The sequence below is a fragment of the Erythrolamprus reginae genome, chromosome 6 (assembly GCF_031021105.1).
Source record: "Erythrolamprus reginae isolate rEryReg1 chromosome 6, rEryReg1.hap1, whole genome shotgun sequence".
Classification (NCBI taxonomy): Eukaryota; Metazoa; Chordata; class Lepidosauria; order Squamata; family Dipsadidae; genus Erythrolamprus; species Erythrolamprus reginae.
Genome location: NC_091955.1, coordinates 35,271,583 through 35,286,939, shown reverse-complemented (window position 1 = coordinate 35,286,939; position 15,357 = coordinate 35,271,583). Strand labels below are relative to the sequence as shown.

Genomic DNA, 15,357 nt, shown 5'->3' with positions numbered 1-15,357 from the left:
GTTTCCTGCTTGAGGAAGGGTTCTGAGTAGAACTGGTGTGTGTGTATGTGTGTATGAAAGAGTTCCCAAAGCCCTCTCCCCACCACACTTCTGGGGACTCTCAAGATGAATGAAGGAGGGGGTGAAAAGAGGCATGGGATCATGGGTTTTTTAATGTATTTTTTAAGTATTGGATTTGTTACATTGTTTAGTTGTGAGCCGCTCTGAGTCGACAGGGAGGGGCGGCATACAAATCTAATTTTTTATTATTATTATTATTATTATTATTATTATTATTATTATTATTATTATCATTATCATCATTATCATCATCTAGATGCCCAGAGTGTGTCCGGACCTCTCTCTCTGTGGGAATGGGGCAGGATCATTAGACCTCCTCCTCTTTCTTCCCCAAAGCCCCCACCCCACTTCTAGGGACCCTCAAGACAAACTGGTGCGTGTGGAGAGGGGTGGGTGTGAATGAGGCTCATCTAGATGTCCCATAGGGTCTCTGGATCTCTCTTGGAATCAGACTTCCTCCGTTTCCAAATTAGCTTTTTAAGGAATTAGCATCACTCAAGAGGAGGCAAACTGTCCCATTCTTTTCTTCCCAAAGTAGCATTTTGTTAGGCCCATTCTTATTGGATGGCGGCGAAATGTCCCATGCGGCCAAAAGGCTGAGGCTGAAAGTATTTTTTTGTGACGAAAAGGCTGGGATGAACAGCTAGGGGCCTTTTGGTGAGGGAAAAAAGGCAGCGACCTATCATCAGAGATCAAAGGCTGCGGAAGAAAGAGCTTCGCCCAACTGACAGAGGCAAAATGTCCTAGACCCTGAACACTCCAACACTAGTGACCTTCAAGAAAAGACTGGACTGCTATTGGACTAGCGTGATGTAGGATCTCTTACACCAGCAGGGTGTTGGAATAGATGACCTGCGAGGTCCCTTCCAACTCTAATAACAAATAAAATAAAACGTTCAATATCCAAAGTTCTTGCGCCCATCACACCCAACCACCACATCCTGGGACAAGGTGGTTGCCAGCTGATGCAGAGAGTGAGAGTGAGGGAGAAAATGATCTGAGTGAACCCAAGGAATCACTATAGGGGGCTGTGGTGACAATGCGGGGGTGGTCCCAGTCGGTAGAAGAGGATTAGAGTGGATAGTCAGTGGATAGAGTCTCACCATAGGAGATTGCTGAGAAGGCAAGAGGAGTTGCATAGTTAAAGATATTAGTTTACAGCCTTAGCCCCTGGGGTGTGATGTCACTTCTAGGAAAAGGATTTGGGGTAATTGGATGTGGGGTGTCAACGCCATTCAGTGGAAGAGTTTGTAGAGTGCGGGGGTGCTTGAACAAGGCTTCAAAACCATGATTACTGTCTCAATAAAAGACATATTCTGCTGGAGGATATTTGATCGGGATCTCGGTGAGCTGATTCATATGCTTAGATTCTCAGTCCATTTATCATTTAAGCATATGAATCAGCTCACCGAGATCCCGATCAAATATCCTCCAGCAGAATATGTCTTTTATTGAGACAGTAATCATGGTTTTGAATTTGGCGCCTTTCCCAGAATCTGTTGATGCCTAGAGAAAATGTTCTTTTTTACCTTGCCATTTTAAAAAAATAAACTTTATTAATTTTCATAAAAAACTAACATACAAATAAACACACATTTAACATAGAATTGGAGTTGCAATTCCCCCTCTTATCATAGAAGTCAAATTTCCATACAGAAAGAAAAATACGGTGTTAATACCTTAAATCAACATATTAATTTAAATGAAAAGAAATTTTGTTTAACCTTATATAAAAAAACCCTTCATATATAAACAAGATAACACCAAAAAAAATTTAATACATAATACTACTACTACAATTCTCACATAAATTTGACTTTTAATTCTTCTTCTTATTTATCCATATATACACTTTATTCCAGATCACATAAAAATCTGATTCCTCTTGGTTATTTAACCGTCTTGTCATCATATCCATTTCAGCGCAATCTAATATTTTCTTAATTATCTCTTCCTCTTTGGGGATATTTTCCCCTTTCCAATTTTGCGCATATACTATCCTGGCCGCTGTCAAAATATGTATAACTAAATGGAGAATGTCTTTCTTATATTTCTGTTTAGTTATGCCCAACAAATAAAATTCCGGGTTTTTTCTATCTCTTGCATTACTATTTCTTTTATTATTCTTTCTATCATTTTCCAATATAATTTAGCCTTGCTACAAGTCCACCATTGATGATAATATGAACCTATTTCTTTCTTACATTTCCAACATAATGGGGAGATATTTGGGAACATTTTTGCTATTCTGCTTGGTGGGAGATGCCACCTATAAAACATCTTAATTTGATTTTCTTTTAATGAGACTGACTTTGTCATTTTCCAGTTTGAAATCCATACATTTTCCCATGTATCTATATCAATTTCTCTACCTATATTTTTACACCAACTTATCATGTTATCCTTTAAAGTCAAATCTATATTTTTGTCTCCAATCATATATTTATATGCTTTCCCTATTAATTTAGTCTGGTTTGTAGTTAATAAATTACCTTTTTTTTTTACTCTTATTAAAAACATATCTTACTATCTGTTCTGTCTGGGTGCCCCCAGACTTCAACACCAACTGGAAAAAGCAGCCAGACACGCTGGTAAAAGCAAAAGCACTTTATAGTTTGAAAAATAAACACAGAGAAAAACCTGTTCTTCCCAACAGGCAGGCTATGAGACTTCACAGCAGAGTCCTGACGGCCAGACAATACAGCAGACTTCTTGCTGGCACACCCACCACTGTAGAGAATAAGACCCACACCTTTTCCCCCCAAGGTTTCAGTATTCAAAGTCACAAACCAGAATTCCAAGACGCCAAAGATCACAGCCAGGTCCCAGGACTCCCAAAGATAATACTCCACAAGCCAGGAAGGGTGGGTCCGCCTTTTCAGCCTTTCCAGAGAGCACCACACCCAAACCCAGCTGTTGCCTCTTTAGTGCTGAAAGTACCTGGCTAATTGTCCCCTTCGTTGTGTTGCTCTTCTCTGCCGGAGATCGATTATTGCTTGTGCATTTTCATCTAAGGAATCCAGGCTGCTTGCTGGGGAGAGCTCCCCCTCGGGGGACTCTGGCTGTCCTCCCTCTCCCTCAGCCTGAGATTCCTCCTCCCCGTCTGCCTGAACCTCCTGTTCCTTATCCTCCCCCTCTGAGCAGGAAGCCGGCAGAGGATCAGCCGTTCCCTGAGGGGCCTCAGACGGAATCACAACACCATCTCTTTGGAATCTAGACTGAATATATTGCCACCAATCTATTTTGATCCCTTCTTCCTGTAATTTATGTCTCGATTTTAATTTCATTTGATCGTCTAGTAATTTTTTATATCTTATAATTTTCTTTTCCTGTGTCGAATTGGAGAAACCCAATCTGGAATAGTTAAAAAATTATTTTTCTTAACATCTTTCCAAACTTCCAATAAATACTTTCTTATTGTATGTCTTTTAAATTATGTATGTATTTTATCTTTATCGTACCATATAAAGGCATGCCATCCGAGCATAAGGTCACGACCTTCCAAATTTAATGTTCTTTTGTCCTCTAACGTTATCCAGTCTCTAATCCATGTTAAGGTGGCTGCCTGATAATATAACTTCCAATTTGGTAGTGTAAATCCTCCTCTTTCCTTAATATCTTCTAAAATATTTATATTTATTCTTGTTTTCTTCCCTTGCCATAAAAATTTTCTAACTATTGTTAAATTTTTGAAGAATTTCCCCCCTGGATTTATTGATATAACCTGAAACAAAAATAAAATCTTGGGTAAAACATTCATCTTAATTGTGGCAATTCTCCCCATAAAAGATATTTTTAAATTGTTCCATATTTCTAAGTCTTTTTCTATTTCTTCAATTATTTTCATATAATTATCGGTTTTTAAAGATATAGTTTTTGACGTTATCCATATTCCCAAATACTTTACTTTCTTAACTATTTTCATATCTGTAATACTTTCTAGTTTTCTTTCTTGAGATTTTGTCATATTTTTAACTATAAATTGTGTTTTACTCCTATTTATTTTTAACCCTGCGACTTTACCATATTGTTCTATCATTTGTATCAGCACTGGGACCGCTGTAATCGGATCTTCTGTAATGAAAGTCAAGTCGTCTGCAAAGGCTTGAACTTTATATATTTCTTTACCAATAGTCAGACCCTTAATTTTTTGATCTGCTCTTATTTTTATCAATAAAATTTCCAATGATAAAATAAACAATAAAGGTGAAATCGGACAGCCTTGTCAAACTCCTTTAAATATTTCAAATTTTTCTAATTGTTCATTGTTTAACCCTGCTGTTCTGTTCGGGTCTGTGAGACCCGAAATCAAGGTTTGAGACCCTGTAAAAAATTTTCCCTGCATATCTGAAACTTGAAATTTCATGACTTTTCATCATTTCAGGGGTTCTCTCTATGAGAATTTTTTTTGGGGGGTGGGAGGTTTCTTTCTTGCTGAAAAAAAAAAACTCCCTAATGTTATGTTCCCGGGTCACCCTGACCCGGACCGAAAACTCTTCATTTGCAGTGCTTATGTTTGGTCTTTTTGAAAGCTTTTTTCACTTGGAAAGTAGTCTGAACATTTCTTCACACAATGGAATGAAAATTGAACTGAAAAAATTAATCCTTATTGGTTTATTTTGCCCATAAATGTGCCTCCCCCCCCCGTTTTTGTGAAAGTTTTTTCAATTTATGGATAGTTTTGCTTGCAAAATGCAGTCTATTTTACTGGAGTTGGTGTGGGAATGGTACCTTGAACATTTCTGAATATAAGAAAAATATAAAGGAACTGAAAAAAATGATTCTTACTGTTTTTTTAACATCAGAAATAAGGCCTCCCCCCCCCTGGCTGCTTGCAACAATTTTCACTTTTTATTTTTTTATGCTCCAAATCCGAAATATTCTTTAAAATCTTACGCATTCATTTACTCAATTTAACAATGCTGATCATCAAAAAAATATTTGTGGGGGTGGGGGAAAAAATTTTTTCTTGGCAAAAAAAAAGTCACATTTACTCTGTTCGGGTCATATAGACCCGGATCAAAATGATTTTTTTTAGGTACTTGAATTTGGTCTTTTTGAAAACTTTTTCCACTGGAAAACTAGTTTGAACATTTATGAACATAATGATATGAAAATTGAACTGGAAAAATTGAGACTTATATTTTTATTTTGATCAAAAAGCCCCTCCCCCCATCCTTTTTGAATTTCGTGTCAATTTATATTTTTTAAGGCTACAAATCCCTAAGGAATTTTCCCCCAAAAGGTTTGATATACTAAATTGAACAATCCTGAACATAAGAAAAATATAAATGAACTGAAAAAAATGACTCTTATTGGTTTATTGTTTTATACTCGAGTATAAGCCTACTCGAGTATAAGCCTATTTGAGTATAAGCATGGGGGCCCATTTATGAGCAAAATAAACCAATAAGGATCATTTTTTCAGTTTAATTTTCATATCATTATGTTCAGAAAGGTTCAAGCTACCAATCCCACACCAAAATAGAATAGTAAAATAGAATGCATTTTGCAGGCAAAATTATCAATAAACTCAAAAGTTTTGATATACTAAATTGAACAATCCTAAACATAAGAAAAATAGAAATGAACTGAAAAAAAATGATTCTTATTGGTTTATTTTTGAATATAAGACCATATCATTTTATACTCGAGTATAAGCCTACTCGAGTATAAGCCTATTTGAGTATAAGCATGGGGGCCCATTTATGAGCAAAATAAACCAATAAGGATTAATTTTCTCAGTTCAATTTTCATATCATTGTGTGCAGAAATGTTCAAGCTACCAATCCCACACCAACTTTAGTAAAATAGAATGGATTTTGCAAGCAAAACTATCCATAAATTGAAAAAACTTTCACAAAAACGGGGGGGGGAGGCACATTTATGTGCAAAATAAACCAATAAGGATTAATTTTTTCAGTTCAATTTTCATTCCATTGTGTGCAGAAATGTTCAAACATGTTTCCAGGTGAAAAAAGCTTTCAAAAAGACCAAACATAAGCACTGCAAATGAAGAGTTTTCGGTCCGGGTCAGGGTGACCCGGGAACATAACATTAGGAACTTTTTTCGAACAGAACAGCAGGGTTAATATAATTCTTGTCGTCTGTTTTGAATATATTGCGGCAATCAAATTTACAAATTTTGTACCAAATCTCATTTTATTTAATTGCATTTTTATAAAAGTCCAATTTACATTATCAAAAGCTTTTTTAGCGTCAAGGAACATTAATGATACTGATTTTCCAAAATGTTGTTCATAATACTCTAATGTGTTAATAATTGTTCTAATATTATTTTTAATTTGTCTACCTGGTAGGAACCCATTTTGATCTTGATGTATTTTCTCATTTAAAATCTTTTTAAGTCTAGCTGCATAAATAGAGGTAAATATTTTATAATCAACATTTAATAGTGATATAGGTCTATAATTTTTTTTCTTTTCTTTGTGGGATCCTGATTTGTGAATTAAAGTTATTAAGGATTCTGACCAGGATTTAGGAATTTTGCCATCCATTCTGCTTTCATTGAAAATTTCCAACATATTATTCATTACTTCACTATCTATTTTATACCATTCTGCCGGTATAGCATCAGGCCCTGTTGCTTTATTATTTTTTTGCTTTTTAATAGTTATTTGTAATTCCTCAATTGTTATTGAGCTATCCAAATTTTCCTGTTGTTCTTCCGTTAATTGTGGCAAATCTGAAAATTCTAAATAATTAAAAATCTCGTCCTCTTTAACGTCCTCTTTCTTATATAATTCTTTGTAGAAATCTTGTACTATTTTTGCTTTCTCATCTATATTATATTTTAATATTTCATTTTCATCTACCAACTCTTTAATTATTTTTGATTGTCTATGTTTTCTTAATTTATATGCGAGCCATCTTCCTGGCTTATTTGCATGTTCAAAATAGTGTTGTTTAGCTCTTTTAGTCTCTTCCGCTATTTGATTTTGCTTTATGAGTTTGATTTTGTGCCTAACTAATTCCATCTTTCCCTTGATCTCATTATTCTTAACATTTTGTTGTGATAAAAGCTCTAATTGATTTAATTCTATAATTAATTGTTCAGATTGTATCTTTTTTTCTTTTTTCTTTTCTTTTTCTTTTTGATGTATAGGAAATCATTAATCCTGTAATATACGCCTTGGCAGTGTCCCATAGATTTTGGGGAGAAGTTTCTGAGCTTTTATTTATTTCAAAAAAATCTTTAGTTCTTTTTCTATCCATTCCTTATTATTGTTGATCTTTTATAATATTTCTATTCATCTGCCAATTCGAATTTTTCTTATTACTTTTCAAATATACCACTAAAGGATTGTGGTCAGCCCATGTATTAGTGTCTATCTCAATTTCTTTTATTTGTTCTGAAGTTGTTTTTGGAGCCCAAACCATATCTATTCTTGTCCAGACTTTATGGGGATTTGAATAAAAAGTATACTGCCTAGTTAAGGGATGTCTTCCCCTCCAAATATCATTTAACCTTAACTCAGGTTTCATTTTTTGAAAAGTAGTTGGTAATATATTTTTCTTTTTATTCTGTTCCCCCCCCCCCCGAATAATCTAATAATCTATTTTGATGCAGTTGCTTATAAAATGTCATTTGGTTGTCATTTGGAGCATAAATAGAGACGATGACAAGCGGTTTAGGCTCAATATTCACCTGTATAATTAATATTCTACCCTCTTTATCGGCATACAATTGTTTGGAGTTTATGGAGTTTTCAATATATATGGCTATCCCTCTTTTTCTTTGGTTTTCCAAGGCAGCATACATATTTCTAATTTTTGAATTTAATAATAATTTCCTATTTGTCTTTTTAATTTGAACTTCTTGTAATATTACTATCTGTGCTTTTTGTTTTTTAAGTTTAGCAAGTATTTGTTTCCTTTTTCTCGGTTCATTTAAACCATTTACATTCACAGAGAAAATTTTTAAGTCTTTTGATATAGTTATTTATAATATTTCTTGGTGTCTTTGGATTCACGCTGTGGTTGTTTTCTTCTTGCACCCAAATCCTCCTCCCTCCCCTCAGTGGTGTCCTCCGACTCATCTTTTCTTTCTGGCAATTCTTTGATAGGTTGTTCAAATTTGCGTATTCCACTAGTTTCATAAAACTGTCTTGCATCTTCAAGATTTTCTATTTTAACTCTTTGTGATTGCCAATATAGTGAGAGTCCTTCTGGAATAAGCCAGCGAAAGGTTATATTTTCTTTGATCAAAATTTTAGTTAAAAAGTAGTAATCCCTTCTGCTTTCTCTTACTCTTCTTGGAACTTTTTTCAATATTATAATTTCTTTTCCTTTATCTTGTAGCTTTTCATTTTTTGTCCATTTCAAAATATCGTCTCTTATGGTTCTCCTGACAAATTTGATGTGGACTTCTCTTGGTAGATTATGTCTGCGGACATAGCTAGTTTGTACTCTGAAAACTTTCTTTTATTAGCTCCATAGGATCTACCTGAAGGATTCCTCCTATTATTTCTGCCATTTTTGCTTGTAAATCTTCATCTTTTTCTTCTGTTATATTCTGAAATCTTAAACCGTAGGATGCTCATTGTATTTCGAGATGTGTAATTGATTCGTCATATCTTTTATTTAGAGTCAGATCTATCTTCAAAGTAATCCATTCTTTGTTCTACTTTTTCAGTTTTTTCTTCTACTGCCTTTATTCTTTGTTCACTTTTTTTCAGTCTGTTGTATTTCTTTCATCTTCTCCTTCATCTCTCCTATATCTGCTTTCAGTTCACCTATTTCGGCCTTTAAACCTTCACGTTGTTGATTTGCGTCATCTTGGGATTTTAGCATAAAATCTTTCATTGCATTCAGTGTCTCCTGTATTGTTAAAAGGGTAGGCTGTGATTGTGCTTTCTCTTTCTCTTTGGCTAGCATAGTTGCAGTAGTGCTTTGATGTACAGGAGATGGCTGAGGTGATACTTGGGGTGATGAAGCAGAAGTTAAAGTTTGTTTTTTGATAGTCTTTGTATGTGTGAATGTGCTCGACATCCTAATTAGTTCTTGGATGGTGTTCTGTGTTCTTTCCGATGGTTAAATTTATGTTAATTTGTATTTTTTTTATCTATATATATTTTTTGTTTAAAAAAGGGAAAACTCCAATAAACTTCAATCCTATCAAACTTTGCTAGATATATTTTCTACTAATATTTGATATAAAAAGTAACCAAATTTCTAAATTCCACAGAACAATAATACAGCAATATATCAAAAATAATAATAAAAGGATCTAAAAATCTTTATACTTTATACTTTATCAATACTTTATCAATACCTAAAAAAGATAATCCTTATTCTTATTTTAAAAATTTCAATCTATTTTAAAAAGACAATATATAATATATAATTTTGAATCAATATCAATTAGCTAATTGAATAGTCTTATTTGTCAATATAAAATTTACAATAATATAATTACTAAATGTCCAAATAAAAACAAAAAAAGGAGAGAAAAATTAACCAGAAATACAGTAGAAAATAGAAAGAAAAGATTTTAATCCATACAACAACAACCTACTACTGGGAAAAAAAATGTATACTCTTAAAGGAAAAAAAGGCACCACACCAGGGGAGGGAAGGGGGACCAGGAAAAGTTTAGCGATTCATTATTTCAAATAATTCTATTTTAAACTATCTAGTGATATCTATTACTAGATAGTTTAAGGAGGAAAGAGGAAAGAAGGGAAATAAGAAAAAAATAGAGACAAAGTAAAGAGAAAACACCAATAATATACTTATAATTTTCTTTCAAATGTAAGGGTCCTTTGTTGATTGAAGTTCTATAAAAATTTTACCAGTTCTTTTATGATTATTCTCTAAGTTCCAAAGTACCAAATAGTTCCAAAAGTAAAATTAATCCAAATTTATGCAGTTCAGTACTCCGATCATAAATCCAAGTCTTATTCAAACACTAAACCAAAATCCAGTATTTTAATCCAAAGAAGTCAGAAATAATAATTTTAGTTCAGTTCCAAACGTGTATCTTGAAATAATCCCTCAGAGACAACAAAGGAAAGGACAGAAAAAGAAATTTCTTCTTTGCAGCAAATCCAGAAAACGAGGCTGAAAATCCAAAGACAGCAAATCCAATCGAAATTGCTCCAACAATATAAATCTTCTTATTATAATTCAACAGTCGCAAAACATCCCATATTTCATTAAATTGTTGATTTACTTGTTAATTTATTTATTAATTTATTCCATTTTGAAATTGAAGATCGAAAACAAGGAAACGTAATCCCTCCGCAGATAGAAAATAGTGCCCGGGATCTGACGTTATTCTGAACTCGTAGGAATTCCAATCTTTATTAAAACTTTACCAAATCATATCTCCTAATATTCTCATCCAAGCTATAACTTTTATATCCAATCTCAGTCAACTCTAATCCAATTTTAAAAATTCAGTTCGATATAAAAAGAGGGAAAAAGTAGTTCTTTAGCCCCAGGGTATGAATTTTCCCTTAAAACTTTCTTTTCTCGCCTTATTGTTTTAAAAGTTCACTTTAATCCAATCTTCCAAGCTTATCATGAAGTAATAGAATTTTACCTTGATTCTTCTTTTCTCTTTGTATTCTCTTTCTGCTTTTTGCTGTTTTTTCAAATCTTTAAGTTCTTCTTCTCACTTTCTAGCTTCCCACTGGTATGGACGGATCGCAAAGGCCGAGTCCTCTAGGATTCCGAGAATCGGTTCTCCCTTGTCCAGAGCTGCGGGCGATCCCTTGCCTCCAGAGCTTCGGCAGTAGCTCCTCGGGTAAAGGGAAGCCCCCTGTTCTAGGAACGGGTTATCCGGACCCGATCCGACTGCAAACCGCAACCTCTGGATGGGTAGAAGGAGTCTTGCGGACAGAGCCCTGCCCCGGAGCCTCCGCTGCGATCCCAGACCAAACCGGAAGTCTTACCTTGCCATTTTAAATCTGCTTGTCACTATGTGTGCTTTTATCAATAAAGAGTGTGATTTTACCATGCAATAAGGGACTTTTTCAGTCGGAGGGTTCATTCTGAGGGCCGTGCAAAAACCCACGCTCGCCATTTCTTGTGCTGGCCATGCCCATCTCCTTCACCAGGGCTTGCTTTATTTATTTATTTATAAATTTTTATATATTTATATATTTATATATTTATATGCCCCTCATTTAAATAGGACTCAGAACGGCTTTTATTCCCAAGTAATATAAATGCTCTTTATCAGATTTCCTTGTGTCCATTTGAAAGGTATATACAGCACAGAAAACTAAAAAAAAGAGGAACAATTGAAATTTACATCTAGGAAAGAAAAAGAATTTTGGGGTTATGTAGTGCATTTTATTGAAAACAAGAATTGTAGGAAAATAGAAATAAGCAATTCGGGGGGGGGGGCAAGGGGGTATTTACCAAACATTTAAAGAGTTTCTCATTTCAGATTTCTTTACCATGTGCAAGCAATTTAGAGAGGGACTTTCAGTTTCCAAAGTGTAGAGAAAATCCAAGACAATTATGCTTTAAACAAGGAAAATATGCATTCACATCTATTCAGTTTTATAAACCAATTCAGTTACTAAACACAGATACAAAATTTATACAAATTGATAGCCAATTAAAATAATATTTTAAAAATAATCTAGACACAGAGTCTGGGTGGTGCCTAGTTGCAGTACTGCAAACTACTTCTGCTGATCACCAGCTGCCAGCAGTTTGGTAGATTGAATCTTGGTAGGCTCAAGATTGACTCAGCTTTCCATCCTTCCAAGGTTGATAAACTGAGGACCCAAATTGTTGGGGGAAATATGCTTACTCTCTGTAAACCGCTTAGAGAGGGCTGCAAAGCACTGTGAAGCAGTATATAAGGCTAAATGCTATTGCTATTGTTTCTAAAGGAGATCTTATTCCAAATTTCAGATCATTAAATATAATTTTATAAAATCCCAAGTACTTCCTCTGACAATATATTACTAGGAGATAGGGAAGACATATATATATTAACATATATATATATAAACACATTCAATTCAGTTTCATTATCATTGTAAATGGTTAAAGTTAGTCTCAGTTCTATGCACTGTTACATATATCAAAATATGAAAGTTAATAAAAAATACTTCCTAAATGTTTTTGTTGATGATATGATCTCGGACATACAGTGTTAATTCCATACAAATTTTTTTGTAATCATTTGTAGTCAGAGTGACCTGTAAGCCCAGTAAATAAATAATTTTTTTCAGTTTTGCACTGGTATCAACTTTATGTGTTAATTATGAGAAATTAGAATTACTGAATGGTCATAAATTTACCTGGGATTTTGTGGAAACTAGTGAATATTCTTCAAACTTAAAATATTAAGAATATACAAAACTTTAAATAATTTTTTAGAAGAAAACATTATTCTACTGTGGAAAGATTGAAGAAGATGGGGGAAATGTTCATTTATACAAAAGATAAAATTCAACACATACAGTATGTTTTGTGCATTGTAAGTTGGCATGAGCAAATAGAATTGCCTTCTTTCACTTCTTTTGTACAATTAAAATACATATTATAGTTTTCAAGTTTTCTAACAAAGATTTTTGTATATATTTTATAAAGATCTACTAGGAATATTTGATTCATTTTTTCTTGTCATATTGTATTTCTAATATACAGTACATACATCCAGAAGTTGACTTCTTAGATAAAATGGCCATATGGTAGCGCATGATATTGTGACATATAGCTGGTTCCTGCAGAACTTTCCATTTAGTTTTTAGGCAATATCAAGACTTAAAGCAAAATACAGTAATAGAAAGAAAAAATGTAGAGCAAACAAAATCCTTAAATAGTTGGGTTATTCAATACAATAAGCTCCCCATGTTTAAAAACAAATTCCAGTCATAATGTCTGGGTTCTGTGTATAAGCTGTTTGTTTGAAAAATGTTTAGCAAAGGATTCTCAATTTGTAGCTTATCCATATGTTGGCTATATTATTATGGCTAAACCTAAGTATTTAGTTTGAAGAAATGCCTTCATGGAAGACTAGTAGTACTATGAAGTTTCCAAATAGTGCAAGGAGAATTATTTATTTAAATGTTAATAGAATTGATTGATTGATTGCATGTATGGTAAGACAATTAAAAATTGTCTATATTTTTTTTTATTTTTCTTCCCTGAAGGTACATATTGTATTGGAAGAAAAGATTCACAGAACAACCTATTGCTGATTTCTGTTGTATGATAAAGACAAACTCTGAAGCAGCTTTAGGTAAGTGAGTTTTGTAATACAGGTTTTGTAGGCCTGATGTGAAAGATTTCTATTTTTACTAATCATTAAATGACACATTTTTACTTTGTACTTAATTACCTTACATTTGAGGCAGCAGGAAATAGTCAAATTTGGGAGCATATCTTCTCACCACTTTCTATTTGAAAATCAAATAATTAAAATGAGTTACCGTATATACTCGAGTATAAGCCGACCCGAGTATAAGCCGAGGCACCAATTTTTGCCACAAAAACTGGGAAAACGTATTGACCCGAGTATAAGCCGAGGTTAGAAAATGCAGTGGCTACTGGTAACTTATAAAAATGGAAAACAATAAAATTACATTAATTGAGACATGTTTTAGAATATTTATTTTAAAGAAAACCAGTAAACTAGCTCTGTAAATTTAAAAGAGGGTAAACAAATTAACAATATTAACAATAAATTAAAAAGTAAAAAAAGTAGCTCGATCAGGAACAAAGCTAAAACCTAAGAGTTAAAATCCTTCAAAACTGGATTCCTTCTCATCATTAATTGGATTTACATTATTGTTCTGTTTTTATATATGCTGTGAGCCACCCTGAGTCCTTGGAGAGGGATTGCATACAAATCCAATTAAATAAACAAACAAACAAACAAACAAATAAGTGTATCCAAAGAAGAGCTTCAGCATTAGCTGCTGTGAGGTTATCAGCATAGAAAACCAAATAGATAGATAGATAGATAGATAGATAGATAGATAGATAGATAGATAGATATAGATAGAAAGATAGATAGACAGACAGACAGACAGAAAAATAGATAGATAGATAGATAGATAGATATAGATAGAAAGATAGATAGATAGACAGACAGACAGACAGAAAAATAGATAGATAGATAGATAGATAGAAAGAAAAATAGATAGAAAAATAGATAGATAGAAAGATAGAAAAATAGATAGATAGAAATAGATACAGATAGATAGATAGATGATAGATAGATAGATAGATACAGATAGATATAGATAGAAAGATAGATAGACAGACAGACAGACAGATAGAAAAATAGATAGATAGATAGATAGATAGATAGAAAAATAGATAGATAGAAAAATAGATAGATAGAAAGATAGACAGATAGAAAAAGAATTCCTGTCTAGCTCTGCCTCATAACACATTATTAGATCCTATCCAAGCAAGGACAGCAACTACCACAAAATACCATTTTTTAAACAGTTTAAATCCTTTCAAAGGAGGGGGAGGAGAATCTGACAGCAGGGGGCCTTTTTAATCCGACTAAGGGCAATGCAGAGAGAGCAAAGAATAGTTACTCACCATTGCTTTTTTCCCCTCTCGGTTGGAGCAAATGGCTGCCTCTGCTTGAGCTAGGGAGAGGAACTACGGCATGCGAGAGGGGACAAAAGCTGGTGCCTCCTCGCTCTGGCTCAAGCAATAGCGCCCTCGTGTGGTGACTTTGTCAATGACCCGAGTATAAGCCGAGGCTGTGTTTTTCAGCCCATTTTTTGGGTTGAAAAACTCGGCTTATACTCGAGTATATACGGTAAGTATTTGATCAGGTTTTGCATTTTAAGTTGAAAAGAAGGACCCATGGAGAAAAAAAATCAAAATGTTCAGAACTGAAGAATCTTTTTGGATGAGAAGTGAAAAGTTTTCAAGGAAAAACAAAGAAAGACCAGCTGTCTATTTAAAAAGCACCTTTGGGACAACCATGATCTGGAAACTGAGAATCGCCATAGACAAGCAGAATTGTAAAATATATGTTGCCTGAGGTAGGCAGTTACAAATGGATAACCACCGGGCTGTACTGATCTATGATAGAGAATAACCCAATAAACTTTGAAACTTATTTCTTAGATAGATTGGAGAAAATTAAAAAACTTTATGGATAGCTAAACTCAATCTCCTACAGCAATCTTAATGTGTTCTTGCCTATGTATATTTACCTGCCAGAGGTGATATTCAACCCATTTGGACCTGTTCTCCTGAACCGGCAGTAACGATTATGCACGGTTCAGAGAATTGGCAAAGCACATCACTGACTGGCCTCGCCCCTCCCCTTGCCTT

General features: G+C 33.9%; 1 protein-coding gene across 2 annotated transcripts in view; it reads left to right on the top strand.

The window, feature by feature from the left end:
• The window catches only part of ZNF277 (zinc finger protein 277), a 306,252-nt gene that overhangs the window by 67,156 nt on the left and 223,739 nt on the right, over positions 1–15,357 (top strand). For both annotated transcript variants that reach the window (XR_011559472.1, XM_070755514.1), the window contains exon 3: positions 13,203–13,291. Coding sequence is in view for 1 of the 2 variants with exons in the window: in XM_070755514.1 (XP_070611615.1) it covers positions 13,203–13,291 (89 nt within the window). In the remaining variant the exon portion in view is untranslated. The remainder of the gene's footprint in view (positions 1–13,202; positions 13,292–15,357) is intronic.